Raw genomic sequence first — 25,149 nt, 5'->3', positions numbered from 1 at the left:
CACAAAGCTGTCCAGTACTTTAAAAATATCCTCTCATGTTGTCCTGGTTTCCAGAAGAGGATATCTTCCTTAATTGACCCCCCATAAACGTAACTGACAAATACCAGGAGCTGTGCCAGGCCCGCCACGTCTGTTGATTCATCCAGCTGTAATGCATAGAATTCACTGGCTTTTATGCGAAGCAGTAATTGTTTCAGAACATCTCCTGCCATGTCACTGATGCGTCAAGAAACAGTGTTGTTTGATGAAGGCAATGTCTGTACAGTTTTTTTTGCCTTTTCCCCCAGCATTGTCCCAGCCATATCCGCGGCAGCAGGAAGAATTAAGTCCTCCACAATAGTATGGGGCTTGCCTATCCTAGCCACTCGGTAGCTCACCGTATAAGACGCTTCTAGCCCCTTCTTATTAATGGTATCTGTTGCTTTTATACATGTCTTACTACTCGAAAGTCGTTTTAATTCTCACTAAAAAAACTCCTGTGGCTTATTTTTCAAATTGGAATGTTTTGTTTCTAAATGTCTGCACAAGAGTGAAGGTTTCATCAGGTTGTGAGATAGTATTTTTGCACATATAATACACTGTGGCTGAGGAAAGGAACTACTCCCAATATAAGTGAACCCCAAATCAATGTAATGCTCATCATATTTGCGCCTCTTCGATGGTCCAACGTCCCTGTCTGTTCGGTGCTTTCCCGAGTAAGGGGGCAGTTGCTCTTCGGCTGCATCAGATTCACAACTGTCAGTGTCCATGCTAGCTGGGCTAGCAACAAATGTAGAATTACTGATGCTAGCATTGGATGGGCTCGTGGAAGCAGAACAACTTGTGTCTTCAACAGGTGCAGGTGTAGTACTGCTGGTAGTAGCAGTACTACCAGTAGAGCTGGTATGTGTCTCTATGGACGCGGGCCGTACTTTTTTAACCATTTATCATCATTTATATTTTCGAGCAAACGGAATGAGCAGCAGCTACGTTTGGCTATATATGGATCATTAGTGGAATTCCCGCGAGAGAGTAACGGTTAATGTGATTGGATGTTAATTATTTGCATAGGCTACCTGTATTTGACATTGTGTTGTTATTTCGCTGAACACTGGATGGTTTAATTACATTTTTGGCAGTGTAATGAGGCTACTCAGGCGAGAAAAAAAACTCACCCAAATGTATAGCCCTGTTGGAAAATATAAATGGACTGTTTGAAAATATGAAGATCTTTTTTAAAATATATATTTTTTTATGTGAATCACATTTTTATTTGGTGAACCCCCGGCGGCAGTGCACCCCAGTTTGGAAATATCTACAGTAGGAGATGCTACTAACTAACCTGTTATACCAGTCTATACTAACTAACCTGTTATATCAGTCTATACTAACTAACCTGTTATATCAGTATATACTAACTAACCTGTTATATCAGTCTACACTAACTAACCTGTTATATCAGTATATACTAACTAACCTGTTATATCAGTCCATACTAACTAACCTGTTATATCAGTCTATACTAACTAACCTGTTATATCAGTCTATACTAACTAACCTGTTATATCAGTCTATACTAACTAACCTGTTATATCAGTCTATACTAACTAACCTGTTATATCAGTCTATACTAACTAACATGTTATATCAGTATATATTAACCTGTTATATCAGTATATACTAACTAAACTGTTATATCAGTCCATACTAACTAACCTGTTATATCAGTCTACACTAACTAACCTGTTATATCAGTATATATTAACTAACCTGTTATATCAGTATATATTAACTAACCTGTTATATCAGTATATACTAACTAAACTGTTATATCAGTCCATACTAACTAACCTGTTATATCAGTCTACACTAACTAACCTGTTATATCAGTATATATTAACTAACCTGTTATATCAGTCTACACTAACTAACCTGTTATATCAGTATATATTAACTAACCTGTTATATCAGTCTATACTAACTAACCTGTTATATCAGTCTATACTAACTAACCTGTTATATCAGTATATACTAACTAACCTGTTATATCAGTCTATACTAACTAACCTGTTATATCAGTATATACTAACTAACCTGTTATATCAGTCTATACTAACTAACCTGTTATATCAGTATATATTAACTAACCTGTTATATCAGTATATACTAACTAACCTGTTATATCAGTCTATACTAACTAACCTGTTATATCAGTATATACTAACTAACCTGTTATATCAGTCCATACTAACTAACATGTTATATCAGTGTATACTAACTAACCTGTTATATCAGTCTATACTAACTAACCTGTTATATCAGTCTATACTAACTAACCTGTTATATCAGTATATACTAACTAACCTGTTATATCAGTATATACTAACTAACCTGTTATATCAGTCCATACTAACTAACATGTTATATCAGTGTATACTAACTAACCTGTTATATCAGTCTATACTAACTAACCTGTTATATCAGTCTATACTAACTAACCTGTTATATCAGTATATACTAACTAACCTGTTATATCAGTCTATACTAACTAACCTGTTATATCAGTCTATACTAACTAACCTGTTATATCAGTATATACTAACTAACCTGTTATATCAGTATATACTAACTAACCTGTTATATCAGTATATACTAACTAACCTGTTATATCAGTATATACTAACTAACCTGTTATATCAATCTATACTAACTAACCTGTTATATCAGTATATACTAACTAACCTGTTATATCAGTATATACTAACTAAACTGTTATATCAGTATATACTAACTAACCTGTTATATCAGTCTATACTAACTAACCTGTTATATCAGTATATACTAACTAACCTGTTATATCAGTCCATACTAACTAACATGTTATATCAGTGTATACTAACTAACCTGTTATATCAGTATATACTAACTAACCTGTTATATCAGTCTATACTAACTAACCTGTTATATCAGTCTATACTAACTAACCTGTTATATCAGTATATACTAACTAACCTGTTATATCAGTATATACTAACTAACCTGTTATATCAGTCTATACTAACTAACCTGTTATATCAGTCTATACTAACTAACCTGTTATATCAGTATATACTAACTAACCTGTTATATCAGTCTATACTAACTAACCTGTTATATCAGTATATACTAACTAACCTGTTATATCAGTCTATACTAACTAACCTGTTATACCAGTCTATACTAACTAACCTGTTATATCAGTATATACTAACTAACCTGTTATATCAGTATATACTAACTAACCTGTTATATCAGTATATACTAACTAACCTGTTATATCAGTATATACTAACTAACCTGTTATATCAGTCTATACTAACTAACCTGTTATATCAGTCTATACTAACTAACATGGTATATCAGTGTATACTAACTAACCTGTTATATCAGTATATACTAACTAACCTGTTATATCAGTCTATACTAACTAACCTGTTATATCAGTCTATACTAACTAACCTGTTATATCAGTCTATACTAACTAACCTGTTATATCAGTATATACTAACTAACCTGTTATATCAGTCTATACTAACTAACCTGTTATATCAGTATATACTAACTAACCTGTTATATCAGTCTATACTAACTAACCTGTTATATCAGTATATACTAACTAACCTGTTATATCAGTCTATACTAACTAACCTGTTATATCAGTATATACTAACTAACCTGTTATATCAGTCTACACTAACTAACCTGTTATATCAGTATATACTAACTAACATGTTATATCAGTATATACTAACTAACCTGTTATATCAGTCTATACTAACTAACCTGTTATATCAGTATATACTAACTAACCTGTTATATCAGTCTATACTAACTAACCTGTTATATCAGTCTATACTAACTAACCTGTTATATCAGTCTATACTAACTAACCTGTTATATCAGTCTATACTAACTAACCTGTTATATCAGTCTATACTAACTAACCTGTTATATCAGTCTATACTAACTAACCTGTTATATCAGTCTATACTAACTAACCTGTTATATCAGTCTATACTAACTAACCTGTTATATCAGTATATACTAACTAACCTGTTATATCAGTATATACTAACTAACCTGTTATATCAGTATATACTAACTAACCAGTTATATCAGTCTATACTAACTAACCTGTTATATCAGTATATACTAACTAACCTGTTATATCAGTCTATACTAACTAACCTGTTATATCAGTCTATACTAACTAACCTGTTATATCAGTATATACTAACTAACATGTTATATCAGTATATACTAACTAACCTGTTATATCAGTCTATACTAACTAACATGTTATATCAGTATATACTAACTAACCTGTTATATCAGTATATACTAACTAACCTGTTATATCAGTCTATACTAACTAACATGTTATATCAGTATATACTAACTAACCTGTTATATCAGTCTATACTAACTAACCTGTTATATCAGTATATACTAACTAACCTGTTATATCAGTCTATACTAACTAACCTGTTATATCAGTCTATACTAACTAACCTGTTATATCAGTCTATACTAACTAACCAGTTATATCAGTCTATACTAACTAACATGGTATATCAGTATATACTAACTAACCTGTTATATCAGTATATACTAACTAACCAGTTATATCAGTCTATACTAACTAACCTGTTATATCAGTATATACTAACTAACCTGTTATATCAGTCTATACTAACTAACCTGTTATATCAGTATATACTAACTAACCTGTTATATCAGTATATACTAACTAACCTGTTATATCAGTCTATACTAACTAACCTGTTATATCAGTATATACTAACTAACCTGTTATATCAGTATATACTAACTAACCAGTTATATCAGTATATACTAACTAACCTGTTATATCAGTATATACTAACTAACCAGTTATATCAGTATATACTAACTAACCTGTTATATCAGTCTATACTAACTAACCTGTTATATCAGTATATACTAACTAACCTGTTATATCAGTCTATACTAACTAACATGGTATATCAGTATATACTAACTAACATGGTATATCAGTATATACTAACTAACCTGTTATATCAGTCTATACTAACTAACCTGTTATATCAGTCTATACTAACTAACCTGTTATATCAGTCTATACTAACTAACATGTTATATCAGTCTATACTAACTAACCTGTTATATCAGTCTATACTAACTAACATGGTATATCAGTATATACTAACTAACATGGTATATCAGTATATACTAACTAACCTGTTATATCAGTCTATACTAACTAACCTGTTATATCAGTATATACTAACTAACATGGTATATCAGTATATACTAACTAACCTGTTATATCAGTATATACTAACTAACCTGTTATATCAGTCTATACTAACTAACCTGTTATATCAGTATATACTAACTAACCTGTTATATCAGTCTATACTAACTAACCTGTTATATCAGTATATACTAACTAACCTGTTATATCAGTATATACTAACTAACCTGTTATATCAGTATATACTAACTAACCTGTTATATCAGTATATACTAACTAACCTGTTATATCAGTATATACTAACTAACCTGTTATATCAGTCTATACTAACTAACCTGTTATATCAGTCTATACTAACTAACCTGTTATATCAGTATATACTAACTAACCTGTTATATCAGTATATATTAACTAACCTGTTATATCAGTCTATACTAACTAACCTGTTATATCAGTCTATACTAACTAACCTGTTATATCAGTCTATACTAACTAACCTGTTATATCAGTATATACTAACTAACCTGTTATATCAGTATATATTAACTAACCTGTTATATCAGTCTATACTAACTAACCTGTTATATCAGTCTATACTAACTAACCTGTTATATCAGTCTATACTAACTAACATGGTATATCAGTATATACTAACTAACATGGTATATCAGTATATACTAACTAACCTGTTATATCAGTCTATACTAACTAACCTGTTATATCAGTATATACTAACTAACATGGTATATCAGTATATACTAACTAACCTGTTATATCAGTATATACTAACTAACCTGTTATATCAGTCTATACTAACTAACCTGTTATATCAGTATATACTAACTAACCTGTTATATCAGTCTATACTAACTAACCTGTTATATCAGTATATACTAACTAACCTGTTATATCAGTATATACTAACTAACCTGTTATATCAGTATATACTAACTAACCTGTTATATCAGTATATACTAACTAACCTGTTATATCAGTATATACTAACTAACCTGTTATATCAGTCTATACTAACTAACCTGTTATATCAGTCTATACTAACTAACCTGTTATATCAGTATATACTAACTAACCTGTTATATCAGTATATACTAACTAACCTGTTATATCAGTCTATACTAACTAACCTGTTATATCAGTCTATACTAACTAACCTGTTATATCAGTCTATACTAACTAACCTGTTATATCAGTATATACTAACTAACCTGTTATATCAGTATATATTAACTAACCTGTTATATCAGTCTATACTAACTAACCTGTTATATCAGTATATACTAACTAACCTGTTATATCAGTCCATACTAACTAACCTGTTATATCAGTATATACTAACTAACCTGTTATATCAGTCTATACTAACTAACCTGTTATATCAGTATATACTAACTAACCTGTTATATCAGTCTATACTAACTAACCTGTTATATCAGTATATACTAACTAACCTGTTATATCAGTCTATACTAACTAACCTGTTATATCAGTCTATACTAACTAACCTGTTATATCAGTCTATACTAACTAACCTGTTATATCAGTATATACTAACTAACCAGTTATATCAGTCTATACTAACTAACCTGTTATATCAGTATATACTAACTAACCTGTTATATCAGTCTATACTAACTAACCTGTTATATCAGTATATACTAACTAACCTGTTATATCAGTCTATACTAACTAACCTGTTATATCAGTCTATACTAACTAACCAGTTATATCAGTATATACTAACTAACCTGTTATATCAGTATATACTAACTAACCTGTTATATCAGTCTATACTAACTAACCTGTTATATCAGTCTATACTAACTAACCTGTTATATCAGTCTATACTAACTAACCTGTTATATCAGTCTATACTAACTAACCTGTTATATCAGTATATACTAACTAACCTGTTATATCAGTATATACTAACTAACCTGTTATATCAGTATATACTAACTAACCTGTTATATCAGTCTATACTAACTAACCTGTTATATCAGTCTATACTAACTAACCTGTTATATCAGTCTATACTAACTAACCTGTTATATCAGTCTATACTAACTAACCTGTTATATCAGTATATACTAACTAACATGTTATATCAGTATATACTAACTAACCTGTTATATCAGTCTATACTAACTAACCTGTTATATCAGTCTATACTAACTAACCTGTTATATCAGTATATACTAACTAACCTGTTATATCAGTATATACTAACTAACCTGTTATATCAGTATATACTAACTAACCTGTTATATCAGTCTATACTAACTAACCTGTTATATCAGTCTATACTAACTAACCTGTTATATCAGTCTATACTAACTAACCTGTTATATCAGTCTATACTAACTAACCTGTTATATCAGTATATACTAACTAACCTGTTATATCAGTCTATACTAACTAACCTGTTATATCAGTATATACTAACTAACCAGTTATATCAGTCTATACTAACTAACCTGTTATATCAGTCTATACTAACTAACCTGTTATATCAGTCTATACTAACTAACCTGTTATATCAGTCTATACTAACTAACATGTTATATCAGTATATACTAACTAACCTGTTATATCAGTCTATACTAACTAACCTGTTATATCAGTATATACTAACTAACCTGTTATATCAGTCCATACTAACTAACCTGTTATATCAGTCCATACTAACTAACCTGTTATATCAGTCTATACTAACTAACCTGTTATACCAGTCTATACTAACTAACCTGTTATATCAGTCTATACTAACTAACCTGTTATATCAGTCTATACTAACTAACCTGTTATATCAGTATATACTAACTAACCTGTTATATCAGTCCATACTAACTAACCTGTTATATCAGTCCATACTAACTAACCTGTTATATCAGTCTATACTAACTAACCTGTTATATTAGTGTATAATAATTAACCTGTTATGTCAGTGTGTGTACTAACTAGTATAGATCCTTACCTCTTTCATCTCATGGTATTGTCCCAGGAGGGCATAGGGGCAGTAGGAGATGCTCATGGAGATGATGCCCATGCTGCTGATCATCACCATGGAGACGTAGACGTTGGGGAAGATGGCCATGACGGCTGTCCCGATGGAGAAGCCCAGCGTACCCAAGACGTAGATGACCTTGATGCTCAGGTCAAAGTTGTCCAGGTACTTCTGCAGTACGGCTGCAAACAACAGAATATAATCGTTTATAAGCATTTGGGAATATAAACAAGGAGATGCTAAATCAAATGTATTTTATAAAGCCCTTTTTAGGTCAGCAGGTGTCACAAAGTGTTTTACAGATACCCAACCTAAAACCCCAAAGAACAAGCAAAGCAGAAGCGAAAGCACATTGGCGACCCTGGAAACCTAGATTTCATGTGGTCTCGTATACGTTGGTTTAGGTGACTCCAGTGTTATTCACACCGTGGCTCAACTGGATGGCATTCACCAGGATTTAGTGACCAGTAGCTAGTACAACATTCCTCTTGTCACTTCCTGTGGGTGTTTAGATCCTGGGTTGCTGTACAGCTCTTTGTGAGTAGTCTGACTGTACTTGTTCAGGTTGTCTCAGCTCACTAGCTCATCCCGGTCTAACCCTCCAGCATGTGAACAGAGCCACAGATAGCACATTGGCTGAAGACTGTGTGCACATTGTTCAGTACCGTTTTATTGGCTGCCTCAAAGCACACGGCCTGCACATGCCTTTGTATGGGCATGTGCGCTCATTCATTCATTGGTCACTTCATTTATTTCTTTGTTCACTCGTTCGCTCATTCGTCCGTCCATCCATCCTTCCTTTCATCCATCATTCAACTCAGTGACTGGTCAGTGACCTGAGCAGGAGGCAGCTGTCAGGGCGTAGATGACCAGCCCCCAGCAGCCCATCTGAACTCCTTTGTGGTAGTTCTGCAGATCCGTGGAGTTAGCAGGAGCCTGGAGAGAGGAGATAAAACAACTCAGCTTAGTTACTGAGAGAGAATGTGAGGCTGGTATCCCAGAGGTTAGAGAGGCAGGCCAGCAACCAGAGCTTAGCAGGTTCATATCACAGGCCGGCATGAAAATCTGGTGTGGATCGAGTTTTTTGTGTGATCAATAGTTTTATATTTGTAGAAGACAAGGATATGTACATTTACGCCCAAAAAGAAAACTTTGCCCAAAATAAATAAAATTGGCTTTATAATAACGTGACACAATGACCTTGGAGTCCCAGCAGCCTTACCTTGGGGTCTCCGTGGTAGATGACCTGGCCCATGAAGTCAGTGTAGAAGACGGCCTCAGCTATGATGGAAAACCAGGTGAGGAGATGACAGACACACAGCCTCATCAGCTCTGGAGGCATCTTCAGCATGGACAGCCACAGCAGCCTGACCGTGGTCTCCGTCTCCCCCTCCTCACTCTCTGTGTCCCCGCTGGAGTTGGTGTTGCCCGACTGGTGGCGTGCTCTGGGGTTCTGCTGTCTCCTCTTCTGTCTCCGCTGCACCTCGTAGATGTCGTTCAAGCTGCGCGAGGACTTGATGAGCAGCGCGGCGTTGGCTCGCCGGTAGCGGTAGCGGTGGGAACCCACGCGGCCGTAGTAGGAGAAGGTGCAGGACGGCTGGCGGTAGAAGATGTGGCGGCGGTGCCGCGTGGAGCCGTTGGTGCTGGCCGAGTTCTTCATGACCGAGCGGGCGTGCCCGTTAGCGCCCTGGCCCAAGCCGTTGGCGTGCGCCCGGCCGTTGGGCGTCTTCTGCTCGTTGACCTGGTTGTTGAGCAGCTCCTCCTCCCCGTCTGGGTCCTGCTCCTGCAGAAACTGTGACAGCCGGCAGATCTTTTTGGAGGTTTTGAGGAGGTCCTGGCTGCCTGTGCTGCTGCTGCGGCGTGGTGGAGAGCCGTGGTAGGATGATAGGTGGTCGGCGAAGATGGAGGGCTCGATGTGGCGCAGGAACAGAGCCTCGTGGTCCAGGTGATCTAGTGTTGCATCGGCCATTTGCAGCACAGAGTCAGACTTGGACCTCACCATCTCCACATCCAGGAAGTCCATGTTAATGTCGCGCAACGAGCGCCCGTCCTCGCCCCCGTCCTCGCCCCCCTCTCCGTAGAACTTATAACGGTCACAAGGGTCGTAGATGTCGTCCTCTCCAATGAGCTCCATGTGGGGGGTGTTCCCCAGGGTGTCGTTGACCTTGTTGGCAGTGGAGGAGGCAGCGTCAGCCTCCTCGTCCAGCCGGTCCTGCTGGGGGCTGTACCGCTGCTCCTCGATGCTGAACAGATGCAGAGCCACCGAGATGGTGAACAAGATGGCCGCGAAGAAGAAGAGGATCTGCTCCTGGGACTTGAAGATTGAGCCCAGGAAGGTGTGGGTCCAGTCCAGACCGCCCAGCGCGTAGCCCACCGCTCCCCCACAACCTGGCGCAGACACACACATCATTTCCTGTTTGAGAATATTCAATCTATCAAAACTTTCACAGACATTACAGACACAGGTATGTGAATGGAAATACCCTGCTACTAAGACGTGTGTCATACCAGAGGAGAAGGCGTGGATGTTGAGGGCCATGTCTTGTTCTTCGGTGTCCGCCACGTCTAGTAGGTAGGCCCTTATGGGACCCTCCGTGGCGTCTGCACTGAAGTCCAGCACCACCACTCCGAGCACGGTCAGAACGATCCCTATGGGCTGGTTATTTGGCACGTCGCCGACGGCAAGACCTTGAACACAACCAGAGGCTGAGTTAGTATCCTAGCCGGTATAACAGGTTCAGAAAACCATAGACCTAATTCACAGACAGAGAGAAAGTTGGACACAGAGACCATTCCATTCCAGTATACATATATTGATAAGCAATATCCATCTTAGTTCCTTTCAGCTTTCCAACTAGGAGCACACTGCTGGATCGATAGAGAGAGAGAGATGAAAAGAGAGAGAGAGAGAGAGATGGAGAGAGAGATGGAGAAAAGAGAGATGGATAAAAGAGAAACAGGGAGAGATGAGAGACATGGAGAGAGAGAGTTGATAGAGAGATGGAGAGAGATGAAAAGAGAGAGAGATGGAGAGATGAGAGAGAGATAGAGCGAGAGAGAGATGAGAGAGAGAAAGATAAGGAGAGAGAGAGCGATGAGAGAGAGATGAGAGAGAGAGATGGAGAGAGAGATGTGGAGAGAGAGATATGGATAGAGAGAGAGAGATATGGAGAGGGAGAGAGAGAGAGGTGGAGAGAGATATGGAGAGGGAGAGAGAGAGAGATGGAGAGAGAGATTGAGAGAGATTTGTACATGTGAATCAATACCCGATTAGTGTGTTACGCCTTCTTACACACAAACACACACACACACAGGATACACACACACACACACAATAGATCCCAAGTTCATACAACCAGTAGTCCTAGGCTACATAAAAAAAACATTAAAAAGCAATGAGTCTGATGCACCAGATCAGAACGTTTAACTTTATAATGTTGATAAACTATTATTTCTTCACATTATAAGTGCAGCAACGTACACAAAGCAGGAAGCTACGAGCGAATGTTCATTTTGCAATTATCAGAAAACACAGTCAAAAGCGCACCCCATATGCAAGAGGTTTCATGTGATGAAAATAACCCTTGTAGAAAGGTATGTAAGGTGCTGATGAGGCCTGCCTTCCGTTGCCTGTGTATTTGCTGTAGCAGCTTCTGCTCAAAGGCTCTGTATCTGTATGCCGAACACGTGATAAATAAGATACATAACAAATATACTGTACACACACACACGCCAATTTAATTCCATTAAATTATGCAAATGAACCTATAGACCGATAAGCAAGACCAGTCAAATGTATTTCCACCAATTAAGAGGCTAAAAAGCATTATTTCGCCATTAGATTTTTTTTCTTCTTCTCCCGGCTGGCGTCAATTTTATTTATCGGCTGTTCTATTTATTTATTTTTAGGCCCAAATCCGGCTATTGCTGGCTAACGGACACCCTGACACACCACCATATACCCTAGGTTATTCATAGCCCATTTCCCATAACGCCTTGCGTGGTGTGTGACTACTCTCGTTGTCCTTGTGTCTGGTCCAAGCTGTGACCTTGTCTTACCCAGAGGTTTAGTATTACCCCAAAGGACATTGGTTCATGGCACACACTGACATTTATGACATATATCACCTCACAGACCAGGAAACACACGTCAAGGTTGACTGGATCATATGTACCCTTATGGCTACAGAGAACATCTAGATGTTACCTCATCTATATGTTACCTCATCTAGATGTTACCTCATCTAGATGTTACCTCATCTATATGGTACCTCATCTATATGGTACCTCATCTATATGTTACCTCATCTATATGTTACCTCATCTATATGTTACCTCATCTAGATGTTACCTCATCTATATGTTACCTCATCTATATGTTACCTCATCTAGATGTTACCTCATCTATATGGTACCTCATCTATATGTTACCTCATCTATATGGTACCTCATCTATATGTTACCTCATCTAGATGTTACCTCATCGGAATGCAGAGTTATCAAAACAAGCATCTCATTCAAAATATAATTTATAATACAAACTATCCATGAAAGTGTGTGTTTCATTCCCGTAAAACAAAACAAAGCCAACGCCTTATCGTACGCGCCATTAGTGTCAATTTCACTGGGAATGTAAACTCTTAGTAGTGAATTTCCATCATAACATTGAGCCCAGAGGAACTCCCCGCACACAACAACAAACAAGTCATTATTCAGACCTTCTTATTAAAGGGGAAAAGCTATTCTGAAAATATTTAGCTAATCAACAACGACCACAGACGAGGAAGAGAGGTGTACAAGTTGAAGAAAGAAAGAAGTCTGTACTGAGTCTGTGTGTAGTCAGTCTGTGTGTAGTCAGTATGTGTGTAGTCAGTCAGTGTGTAGTCAGTCAGTGTGTAGTCAGTCTGTGTGTAGTCAGTCTGTGTGTAGTCAGTCTGTGTGTAGTCAGTCTGTGTGTAGTTAGTCAGTGTGTACGTAGTAAGCAAAGCCTTTCTTCCTGACAATGGAATGGCTGACGGGGTGACGCGCAGTGAGCTAGCGCTGGAGACAGGAAGTAGCTCCAGATAGGCATTGAAAGGTAAGAAGGAGGGCACAACAGGAAACGTTTCCCTGTGAACTGGTTCCCAGTCCTTTCCCATGTCACGGAGAATGACGGTTCACACACACACCGCCCGGCCCAGCAGGTCAGCGGACACAGGAGTCTGTAGCCTTGCTGCTTCTGTTTCTCAGCAAGTTACTGTGACCCACAGCACTGGGACCTGAGCTAGGGGTGACGCCGCAAACAAATAGCTGCTCTGGGAGGGCTACGACGAGGGCACTGAGCCAACACACACATTCACAGAAACGTGCACGTACGTACACCTCTCTCCAACACTCTTCACAGCAACGACCAACAACCTCTCTCCAACACTCTTCACAGCAACGACCAACAACCTCTCTCCAACACTCTTCACAGCAACGACCAACAACCTCTCTCCAACACTCTTCACAGCAACGACCAACAACCTCTCTCCAACACTCTTCACAGCAACGACCAACAACCTCTCTCCAACACTCTTCACAGCAACGACCAACAACCTCTCTCCAACACTCTTCACAGCAACAACCAACAACCTCTCTCCAACACTCTTCACAGCAACGACCAACAACCTCTCTCCAACACTCTTCACAGCAACGACCAACAACCTCTCTCCAACACTCTTCACAGCAACAACCAACAACCTCTCTCCAACACTCTTCACAGCAACAACCAACAACCTCTCTCCAACACTCTTCAAAGCAACGCGGCCCAACTAAATCAAATCCAATCCAATTGAAATCCAGGACCGGTCAAACTTTTCAGTTTGTTCAGTGACCCATGGAGCCTCATCTCCAGCAATCAGAGAAAGTAACGCTACTTGTCCTCTCCCTTCAACTACTACCAGACACTTCATTCCTCCTTGGTGGACTGTCATGAAGCTGGCAGCAAAACAACTCTATGGGTAATCTATCGATCTTCTCCTCTGCTGAACCTTTAAAGCACTGAGCAAAATGGATCCCTTCTCTCTTTCGCCTGCACAGAGTGAGGCACTTAGGGTCACTTCCACTGATAATGAATTTACCATAGCCGATGGCTGGCTAATGTAGGATGTGAAACTTTTGGTGTGCACACGTTGCATTAGAACAGAGTTGAAGTTATAGAATCAGGCTTTTTCCTGACCTTTCTAAACTCAGGAGAACCACCGAGAGACACAGCCAGAGCGACTTTTCAATTCAATATGCTTCATATCACACTCCAGAAGAGGGCTTATTAGGTGAGGCAGAAAGCCTGCCGGACAGACTGGCTGCTATCACTGATAACAGAGAACATAATTATTCTGAATTATTCTATTCTGTGAACTCAATCATCTCTCTCTCTCTGATTTACATTTCAGTCATTTAACAGAAACTCTCTTATCCAGAGAGACTTACAGTAGGGAGTGCATACATTTTCCCCATACTGGTCCCCCATGGGAATCGAAACCACAAACCTGGCATTGCAAGTGCCATGCTCTAGCAACTGAGTGCCCTACACACACACACACACACACACACACACACACACACACACACACACACACACACACACACACACACACACACACACACACACACACACACACACACACACACACACACACACACACACACACACACACACACACACACAAACGTTAAAAAGCAATGAGTCTGATGTAACAGATCAGAACGTTTGTTGATAAACTATTATTTCTTCACATTATTAGTACAGCAACGTACACAAGTCAGGAAGCTACTGTCAAATGTTCATTATGCAATTAGCGGGAAAACACTGTTGTCAAAACACCCCATATGCAAGCGGTTTCACGTGACAGAGATGAACATATCCGTTAGAAATTTAGAAAGAGGGGAGAACTAAATGTGGAAAACACATTTCAATTGAAGTCATTCAGTTGTACAACTGACTAGGTATCGCCAATTTCCCTTTCCCTTTCACTAATATGCAACAACTAGCATGGGTTGCTAATATGACTAGGATTGTTCCTTTGTCTACTGGACAATGAAAGAAAGTTGATATCAAATAATTGCCTCCACTGATATGGTCTGATTTTGGCTAGGCTACTTTGAAGCAAGGAAAGTATATGTTTTTAAAATGCATACTGCCTCCAGCTCATTGCAAAGTGGTGTGTGATACGCTGATGAAGCCTGTCTTCTGTTGTCTATGCTGTGTGATACGCTGATGAAGCCTGCCTTCTGTTGTCTACGCTGTGTGATACGCTGATGAAGCCTGTCTTCTGTTGTCTATGCTGTGTGATACGCTGATGAAGCCTGTATTCTGTTGTCTATGCTGTGTGATACGCTGATGAAGCCTGCCTTCTGTTGTCTATGCTGTGTGATACGCTGATGAAGCCTGTCTTCTGTTGTCTATGCTGTGTGATACGCTGATGAAGCCTGTCTTCTGTTGTCTACGCTGTGTGATACGCTGATGAAGCCTGTCTTCTGTTGTCTATGCTGTGTGATACGCTGATGAAGCCTGCCTTCTGTTGTCTACGCTGTGTGATACGCTGATGAAGCCTGCCTTCTGTTGTCTATGCTGTGTGATACGCTGATGAAGCCTGTCTTCTGTTGTCTATGCTGTGTGATACGCTGATGAAGCCTGTCTTCTGTTGTCTATGCTGTGTGATACGCTGATGAAGCCTGTCTTCTGTTGTCTATGCTGTGTGATACGCTGATGAAGCCTGTCTTCTGTTGTCTACGCATTTGCTGTTTAAGATGCTGTAGCAACAGCTCTCGCTCTGTCTGACAGATTTCCCGCTCAAATGCTCTTTATCTGTATGATGTAATAAGTAAGATACATAACAAATATACTGTACACACGCACAAATTTAATTACACTCAATTATGCAAATTAACCTGTAGACCGATAAGCATGACCAGTCAAGGGGCGGCAGGGTAGCCTGGTGGTTAGAGCGTTGGACTAGTAACCGAAAGGTTGCAAGTTCAAATCCCCGAGCTGACAAGGTATAAATCTGTCGTTCTCCCCCTGAACAGGCAGTTAACACACTGTTCCTAGGCCGTCATTGAAAATAAGAATTTGTTCTTAACTGACTTGCCTAGTTAAATGAAGGTTAAACATTTTTTTATTTACACCGATTGGTATTTCAATGAATGAATAGGCATTTTTTATTCTTCTTAACCCTAACCCTGCCTAATCCCTAGTTCCAACGCTGGTCCTCTGTAGCTCAGCTGGTGCTTGTAACACCAGGATAGTGGGTTTGATTCCTGGGACCACCCATATATAAAATGAATGCACACATTACGGTAGTTGCTTTGGAAAAGATAAATGTTTTATCACACCCATTGTATACGCAGTGGTGGAAAAAGTACCCAATTTTCATACTTGAGTATGAGTAAAGATACCTTAACAGAAAATGATTCAAGTAAAAGTGAAAGTCACCCAGTAAAATACTACTTGAGTAAAAGACTAAAAGTATTTGGTTTTAAATTTACTTAAGTATCAAAAGTAAATGTAATTGCTAAAATATACTTAAGTATCAAAAGAAAAGTATAGATCATTTAAAATTCCTTATATTATGCAAATGAAACGGCACAACACTCAGACATAATTTACAAACAAAGCATTTGTGTTTAGCCTGTTTAGTGTTTAGTGAGTCCGCCAGATCAGATGCAGTAGGAATGACCAGGAATTTTCTTTTTAAGTGCGTGAATCAGATTGTTTTCCTGTCCTGCTAAGCATTCAAAATGTACCGAGTACTTTTGGGTGTAAAAAGTACATTATTTTCTTTAGGAATGTAGTGGAGTAAAAGCAAAAGTTGCCAAAATATAAATAGTAAAGTACAGATACCCCAATAAAACTACTTAAGTAGCACTTTAAAATATTTTTACTTAAGTACTTTACACCACTAGGTATACGGTCTGATATACCACAGCTGTCAGCCAATCAGCATTCAGGGCTCGAACCACCAAGTTTATAATATATTATTTATTACCTATGAGTGACCCGTTGAGGAAGAGTGCCACTCCGAACAGCACGCCCACACACAGGGCCAGGATGAAAGGACGTCGCCGGCCCCATTTCAGGGTGCAGCGATCGCTGGCTGAGCCAATCAGAGGTGTGAAGATCAGGCCCAGGATGGGGCTCAGGAACCAGGTCAGGCTGTAATACTGTTCTGGAAGACCTGGAGATCGACAGGAAGGAAACGAGAAGGGGGTTAGGGTTTATCATCAAATATAAACGCAACATGTAAAGCGTTGGTCCCATGTTTCATTAGTGGAAATTAAAGATCCCCCAATTATTCCATACACACAAAAAGCTGATTACACACACTCATCATCTCTGGGCTATTAAGGCTATCTACACGTTTCTGTCATCTTGGCCAAAGTATCCCTTTTATGTAGTGTTACTTGCTGAATGACAAAGCAGATTCGGTGAAGTGTGCCTTATTCGCTGGCTACTACGCAGGCACAGAATGGAGTTCCTGGTGTACATAAATGGGGTAGTCTACATGCTAGTAATATGCAAGTAACAACACCATCTTAGAAGGACACTTGTGGGTGATTGTCATTCATCCATCGTCTTATCCAACAAACTGATATTTGGAAACATTTTGTCACAATGAATCATACCAGCTGTCTGTTCTGTGTTTACGATCCATTCAAGTGCAATACGTTAGACGAGGCCTATTCTGCCTTCTATTATTTTTTGCCAAGTGCCTTTTGATTTGGCGCCATCCAGTGGCTGTTTAGTGTAGCCGCAGCTAGCGTGTACTCCGCTGTGCTACTTCTTTGTTGGTGGTAAAACAGGAAAAACAGGAAATGATGCAGATCAGCCTCGTTGTTGGAAAAGAGTGACGTAATACGGCGGTTTATCTTCTGCCATCCTTCTTGTTAAGCCTTCGTTAAGCATTGCCTGTAAGTACAAATCATTTCTAAGATGTTCATCTTTTAGTATTGTAAGTATTTTCTGCAAGTGAATCGATTACATGTATTCCCTCGTTAGCCTAGCCTGCCTGTTAAGTGCTGTTTTGGAGCTAGCTTCTCTCTACATGTGATTTCTCTTCACACTTAAGTTAGCTTACATGTTATATAGATACTAATCCTATTTAGAACAATATTCAAGCAGGATATGTTTTCTATGTACAGTGTCGGTCAAGTATTGTATTGTTCACTATGTGACTATGAAACGTCGGTTAGACTCTGTTGTGCATTAATATTGCCTTTTAGTCTGAGATGCTCCAATGATTTCATTTTTCTGTATTATTACAGTTTTACACCGTTTCAACTGTAAAACTGGAGGTTTATGGAAAGCCCTGACTCTGGTTCAGTTCTTGGTTGGAGTTTGGCTGGCTGTCACATTATGGTTGCATACACCTTAAGGAGGACAGTACGAGGCCACACCCCCTCATTGTGTTAGGCGAGGCCACACCCCCTCACCGTGATAGACGAGGCCACACCCCCTCATGGTGTTAGACGAGGCCACACCCCTCATCGTGTTAGACGAGGCCACACCCCATCATTGTGTTAGACGAGGCCACACCCCCTCACCGTGATAGACGAGGCCACACCCCCTCATGGTGTTAGACGAGGCCACACCCCTCATCGTGTTAGACGAGGCCACACCCCATCATGGTGTTAGACGAGGCCACACCCCTCATCGTGTTAGACGAGGCCACACCCCATCATTGTGTTAGACGAGGCCACACCCCCTCATGGTGTTAGACGAGGCCATACCCCTCATCATGTCAGACGAGGCCACACCTCCTCATCATGTAAGACGAGGCCACACCCCCCCCATCATGCCCTCTCCACAGAAATGGTGTTTTACATGTCTGATTTATGGCTCAACAGTAGCCTGTAACAAGTTCAGTTCCTTCTAATGACAGGTGGATTGACAAGAGAGAAACAGTAAGAATAAATAATGAGGCCAATGTTTTTACTTAACCCATATTTTACCAGGTAAGTTGACTGAGAACATATTCCCGTTACAGTAAGGACCTGGGGAATAGTTACAAGGGGAGAGGAGGGGGATGAATGAGCCAATAGGAAGCTGGGGATGATTAGGTGACTATGATGGTATGAGGGTCAGATTGGGAATTTAGTCAGGACACCAGGGTTAACACCCATATTCTTACGATAAGTGCCATGGGATCTTTAGTGACCACAAATAGTGAAGACACCTGTTTTAACATCCCATCTGAAAGGCAGCACCTAAACAATACCCCAGGGCAATGTCCCCTAAACTGCCCTGGGGTATTGGGCTCTCGTTAGACCAGAGGTTCCTACTGGCCCCCAACACCACTTCCAGCAGCATCTGTGGTCTCCCATACAGGGACAAACCAGGACCAACCCTGCTTAGCTTCAGAAGCAAGACAGCAGCTGGATGCAGGCTGCTGCAGCCTAGCAGGTGTAACTATAACACTGACTGAGTGCAGAAAGGCTGCACAGAAAGAGCGACAGAAAGAAAAGGAGACAAAAAGACAGAAAGAGAGAAAAAGAGACAGAAAGATTCCAGACTCACACCGCGGATCTGAATGTGCAGTATTAACATGAACCAGACCTGCAACAATGTCAGTTCTGCCAAGTGCTTATGTTCGTCAGACTAAGCTTCTGGCACCCCTGTCCCAAAACCGCAGGAACAGGCTCGTACAGTCTTTAAGGTCACCAGGGTACAGGCCTGCCTCACACAGATGCCACAGGTCCACGGAGGGAGAACCTGCCAGCCAAGTCTGTTCAGGGCTCACGGCTTGGCAGTACTTTTCTATTCATCTGCCCTGCTTTGCTATGTGGGTTAGAGATTGCAGGGTGCACTTATAGAACAGTCACTCCATGGAGTGAACTGAGTGACACGTCAAAAAAGAACTTGTTGACACAGAGATCATTTTGTTGGTCATTTTCAATGAAGCAAAGTGATCATTTATAACATAAAACTTTGCCAGTGAGAACAAATCTCACATTTCATTCTAAGAATCAGCTTATAAAAATACATTTAAAAAGTAGACTACTCTTATCCCTGCTCAGAAGACGTTATAACTTTCCCACTGGGAACACACTGGTCGAATCAATGTTGTTTCCACTATAGTGGGTTATGTTCTTATCAGAGTGTAGACTAGTGGGTTATGGTCTTATCAGAGTGTAGACTAGTGAGTTATGGTCTTATCAGAGTGTAGACTAGTGGGTTATGGTCTTATCAGAGTGTAGACTAGTGAGTTATGGTCTTATCAGAGTGTAGACTAGTGGGTTATGGTCTTATCAGAGTGTAGACTAGTGGGTTATGGTCTTATCAGAGTGTAGACTAGTGAGTTATGGTCTTATCAGAGTGTAGACTAGTGGGTTATGGTCTTATCAGAGTGTAGACTAGTGGGTTATGGTCTTATCAGAGTGTAGACTAGTGAGTTATGGTCTTATCAGAGTGTAGACTAGTGAGTTATGGTCTTATCAGAGTGTAGACTAGTGGGTTATGGTCTTATCAGAGTGTAGACTAGTGAGTTATGGTCTTATCAGAGTGTAGACTAGTGGGTTATGGTCTTATCAGAGTGTAGACTAGTGAGTTATGGTCTTATCAGAGTGTAGACTAGTGGGTTATGGTCTTATCAGAGTGTAGACTAGTGAGTAATGGTCTTATCAGAGTGTAGACTAGTGAGTAATGGTCTTATCAGAGTGTAGACTAGTGGGTTATGGTCTTATCAGAGTGTAGACTAGTGGGTTATGGTCTTATCAGAGTGTAGACTAGTGGGTTATGGTCTTATCAGAGTGTAGACTAGTGGGTTATGGTCTTATCAGAGTGTAGACTAGTGGGTTATGGTCTTATCAGAGTGTAGACTAGTGGGTTATGGTCTTATCAGAGTGTAGACTAGTGGGTTATGGTCTTATCAGAGTGTAGACTAGTGAGTTATGGTCTTATCAGAGTGTAGACTAGTGAGTTATGGTCTTATCAGAGTGTAGACTAGTGGGTTATGGTCTTATCAGAGTGTAGACTAGTGAGTTATGGTCTTATCAGAGTATAGACTAGTGGGTTATGGTCTTATCAGAGTGTAGACTAGTGAGTTATGGTCTTATCAGAGTGTAGACTAGTGAGATATGGTCTTATCAGAGTGTAGACTAGTGGGTTATGGTCTTATCAGAGTGTAGACTAGTGGGTTATGGTCTTATCAGAGTGTAGACTAGTGAGTTATGGTCTTATCAGAGTGTAGACTAGTGAGTTATGGTCTTATCAGAGTGTAGACTAGTGAGTTATGGTCTTATCAGAGTGTAGACTAGTGGGTTATGGTCTTATCAGAGTGTAGACTAGTGGGTTATGGTCTTATCAGAGTGTAGACTAGTGGGTTATGGTCTTATCAGAGTGTAGACTAGTGAGTTATGGTCTTATCAGAGTGTAGACTAGTGGGTTATGGTCTTATCAGAGTGTAGACTAGAGAGTTATGGTCTTATCAGAGTGTAGACTAGTGGGTTATGGTCTTATCAGAGTGTAGACTAGTGAGTTATGGTCTTATCAGCGTGTAGACTAGTGAGTTATGGTCTTATCAGAGTGTAGACTAGTGAGTTATGGTCTTATCAGAGTGTAGACTAGTGGGTTATGGTCTTATCAGAGTGTAGACTAGTGGGTTATGGTCTTACCAGAGTGTAGACTAGTGGGTTATGGTCTTATCAGAGTGTAGACTAGTGGGTTATGGTCTTATCAGAGTGTAGACTAGTGAGTTATGGTCTTATCAGAGTGTAGACTAGTGAGTTATGGTCTTATCAGAGTGTAGACTAGTGGGTTATGGTCTTATCAGAGTGTAGACTAGTGGGTTATGGTCTTATCAGAGTGTAGACTAGTGAGTTATGGTCTTATCAGAGTGTAGACTAGTGGGTTATGGTCTTATCAGAGTGTAGACTATACAGGATCTCACAGTAAGTGAAACCCTGTTCACATTCTGGTTCAAATGAACCTGATGGTTGTTGATGATGACCATGACCCAGGTGGCTTGGGAACCCAGAGCTCCACTGTGCCCCAAACATCACTACTTCCTGTTGCCTGTAGACAGACTTCCTGTAGACATGTCCTTATGACCCCTCAATGACCAATCAATGAGACATGACTTCCTCCTCAAGGTTTTAATTGAGGTTACTCACAGGGCCCCAAAACTGTGTTTTTGTAAATTGTTCACTTGTTTTGGTCACGACCTGCTGTCGGCGTCGGATACAAACACATAAAATGTCGCAAACAGATTTTAATCTGTCAGTAAGCAGTTTGTTTCTTTGGGAAAGCGGTCGGGGTAAACAGGATGTCCGATTCTAGTAAATAAAGACCAGGATTTTTCTCTCCACCGGGTCAAAGATGTGGAACAATACTGAGACCAGTATGACTCGCACTACTTCAGGATATATTTACTGTGGCCCTGCGAGACTTAGGACAGACAGATTTAGACCATGTAGGAAAGAGCAGAGTCACAAAACTAGACAGAGAGAGGAGGGTGAGGGATAGAGAGAGACAGTGAGAGGGGCAGAAAGAGAGAGAGAGAGACAGAGAGACAGAGGGAGAGAGACAGGGAGAGAGCGATACAGAGAGAAAGAGAGAGAGACGGAGAGAGAGAGAGAGAGAGCGAGAGAGAGGGAGAGAGACAGACAGAGAGAGGGAGCGAGAGATACAGAGACAGAGAGCAAGAGAGACAGAGAGACAGAGAGAGAGAAACAGAGAGAGGGAGAGAGAGAGAGAGGGAGAGAGAGATACAGAGCGAGAGACAGAGAGACAGAGAGCAAGAGAGACAGAGAGACAGAGAGAGAGAAACAGAGAGAGAGAGGGAGAGAGACAGAGAGAGGGAGAGAGAGATAAAGAGAGAGAGACAGAGAGAGAGACAGAGGCAGAGAGACAGAGAGACAGAGAGAGAGAAACAGAGAGAGATAAACTACCAGGTGTGAAACAGGGAAGGGACACAGGGGGTATGCTAATTTGGTATAGAGCAGACCTAACTCACTCCATTAAATTAATCAAAACAGGAACATTTTACATTTGGCTAGAAATTCAAAAGGAAATTATCTTAACAGAGAAAAATGTCCTCCTGTGTGCTACCTATATCCCCACACTAGAATCCCCATACTTTAATGAAGACAGCTTCTCCATCCTGGAGGGGGAAATCAATCATTTCCAGGCCCAGGGACATGTACTAGTCTGTGGCGACCTAAATGCCAGAACAGGACAAGAACCTGACACCCTCAGCACACAGGGGGACAGACACCTGCCTGCAGGTGACAGCATTCCCTCCCCCATATTCCCCCCTAGGCACAACTATGGCAACAAAACCAACAAAAACGGGCCACAACTCCTGCAGCTCTGTCGCACGCTGGGTATGTACATAGTCAATGGTAGGCTTCGAGGGGACTCCTATGGTAGGTACACCTATAGCTCATCTCTTGGCAGTAGTACTGTAGACTACTTTATCACTGACCTCAACCCAGAGTCTCTCAGAGCGTTCAGTCAGCCCACTGACACCCCTATGAGATCACAGCAAAATCACAGTCTACTTGAACAGAGCAATAATCAATCATGAGGCATCAAAGCCAAAGGAACTGAGTAACATTAAGAAATGCTATAGATGGAAGGAATGTAGTGTGGAAACCTACCAAAAAACAATTAGGCAACAACAAATTCAATCCCTTTTAGACAACTTCCTGGGTAAAATGTTCCACTGTAATAGTGAAGGTGTAAACTTGGCAGTAGAAAATCTTAACAGTATATTTGACCTCTCAGCTTCCTTATCAAATCTAAAAATCTCAAATAGAAAACCGAAGAAAATGAACAACAATGACAAATGGTTTGATGAAGAATGCAAAAATCTAAGAAAGAAATTGAGAAACCTGTCCAACCAAAAACATAGAGACCCGGAAAACCTGAGTCTACGCCTTCACAATGGTGAATCACTAAAACAATACAGAAATACACTATGGAAAAAGAAGGAACAGCACGTCAGAAATCAGCTCAATGTAATTGAAGAATCCATAGACTAACCACTTCTGGGAAAATTGGAAAACACTAAACAAACAACACAAATAATTATCTATCCAAAATGGAGATGTATGGGTAAACCACTTTCCAATCTTTTTGGCTCTATAACAAAGAACAAAGAACAATGAGCAAAAACATATACATGTTCAAATACAAAATCTTAGAATCAACTATTAAAGACTACCAGAACCCACTGGATTCTCCAATTACCTTGAATGAGCTACAGGACAAAATAAAAACCCTCCAACCCAAAAAGGCCTGTGGTGTTGATGGAATCCTCAATGAAATGATCAAATATACAGACAAGAAATTTCAATTGGCTATACTTAAACTCTTTAACATCATCCTTAGCTCTGGCATCTTCCCCAATATTTGGAACCATGACCTGATCACCCCAATCCACAAAAGTGGAGACAAATCAACAGCAGCCTTGGGAAAATCCTCTGCATTATCATTAACAGCAGACTGGTACATTTCCTCAGTGAAAACAATGTACTGAGCAAATGTCAAATTGGCTTTTTACCAAATGAGGGTCTGCTATACAAATTGATGGAAAGTGGTGTTGGGGGTAAAACATACGACATTATAAAATCCATGTACACAAACAACAAGTGTGCGGTAAAAATAGGCAAAAAACACACACATTTCTTCCCACAGGGCCGTGGGGTGAGACAGGGATGCAGCTTAAGCCCCACCCTCTTCAACATATATGTCAAGGAATTGGCGCGGGCACTAGAACAGTCTGCAGCACCCGGCCTCACCCTACTAGAATCTGAAGTCAAATGTCTACTGTTTGCTGATGATCTGGTGCTTCTGTCACCAACCAAGGAGGGCCTACAGCAGCACCTA

General features: G+C 39.9%; 1 protein-coding gene across 1 annotated transcript in view; it reads right to left on the bottom strand.

Annotated features, from left to right (window-relative positions):
• LOC139555234 (solute carrier family 45 member 4-like) overlaps window positions 1–25,149 on the bottom strand; it is a 65,192-nt gene that overhangs the window by 3,317 nt on the left and 36,726 nt on the right. The window contains exons 3-7 of the mRNA XM_071368858.1: window positions 17,309–17,497; window positions 10,809–10,988; window positions 9,523–10,688; window positions 9,137–9,236; window positions 8,271–8,482 (exon numbers count right to left, since the gene is read on the bottom strand). Of these exons, the coding sequence (XP_071224959.1) occupies window positions 8,271–8,482; window positions 9,137–9,236; window positions 9,523–10,688; window positions 10,809–10,988; window positions 17,309–17,497 (1,847 nt within the window). The remainder of the gene's footprint in view (window positions 1–8,270; window positions 8,483–9,136; window positions 9,237–9,522; window positions 10,689–10,808; window positions 10,989–17,308; window positions 17,498–25,149) is intronic.

This window comes from Salvelinus alpinus, chromosome 26, assembly GCF_045679555.1.
Source record: "Salvelinus alpinus chromosome 26, SLU_Salpinus.1, whole genome shotgun sequence".
Taxonomy (NCBI): domain Eukaryota; kingdom Metazoa; phylum Chordata; class Actinopteri; order Salmoniformes; family Salmonidae; genus Salvelinus; species Salvelinus alpinus.
Note: the sequence above shows the minus strand (reverse complement) of the source record. Positions and strands in the feature narration are given on the sequence as shown.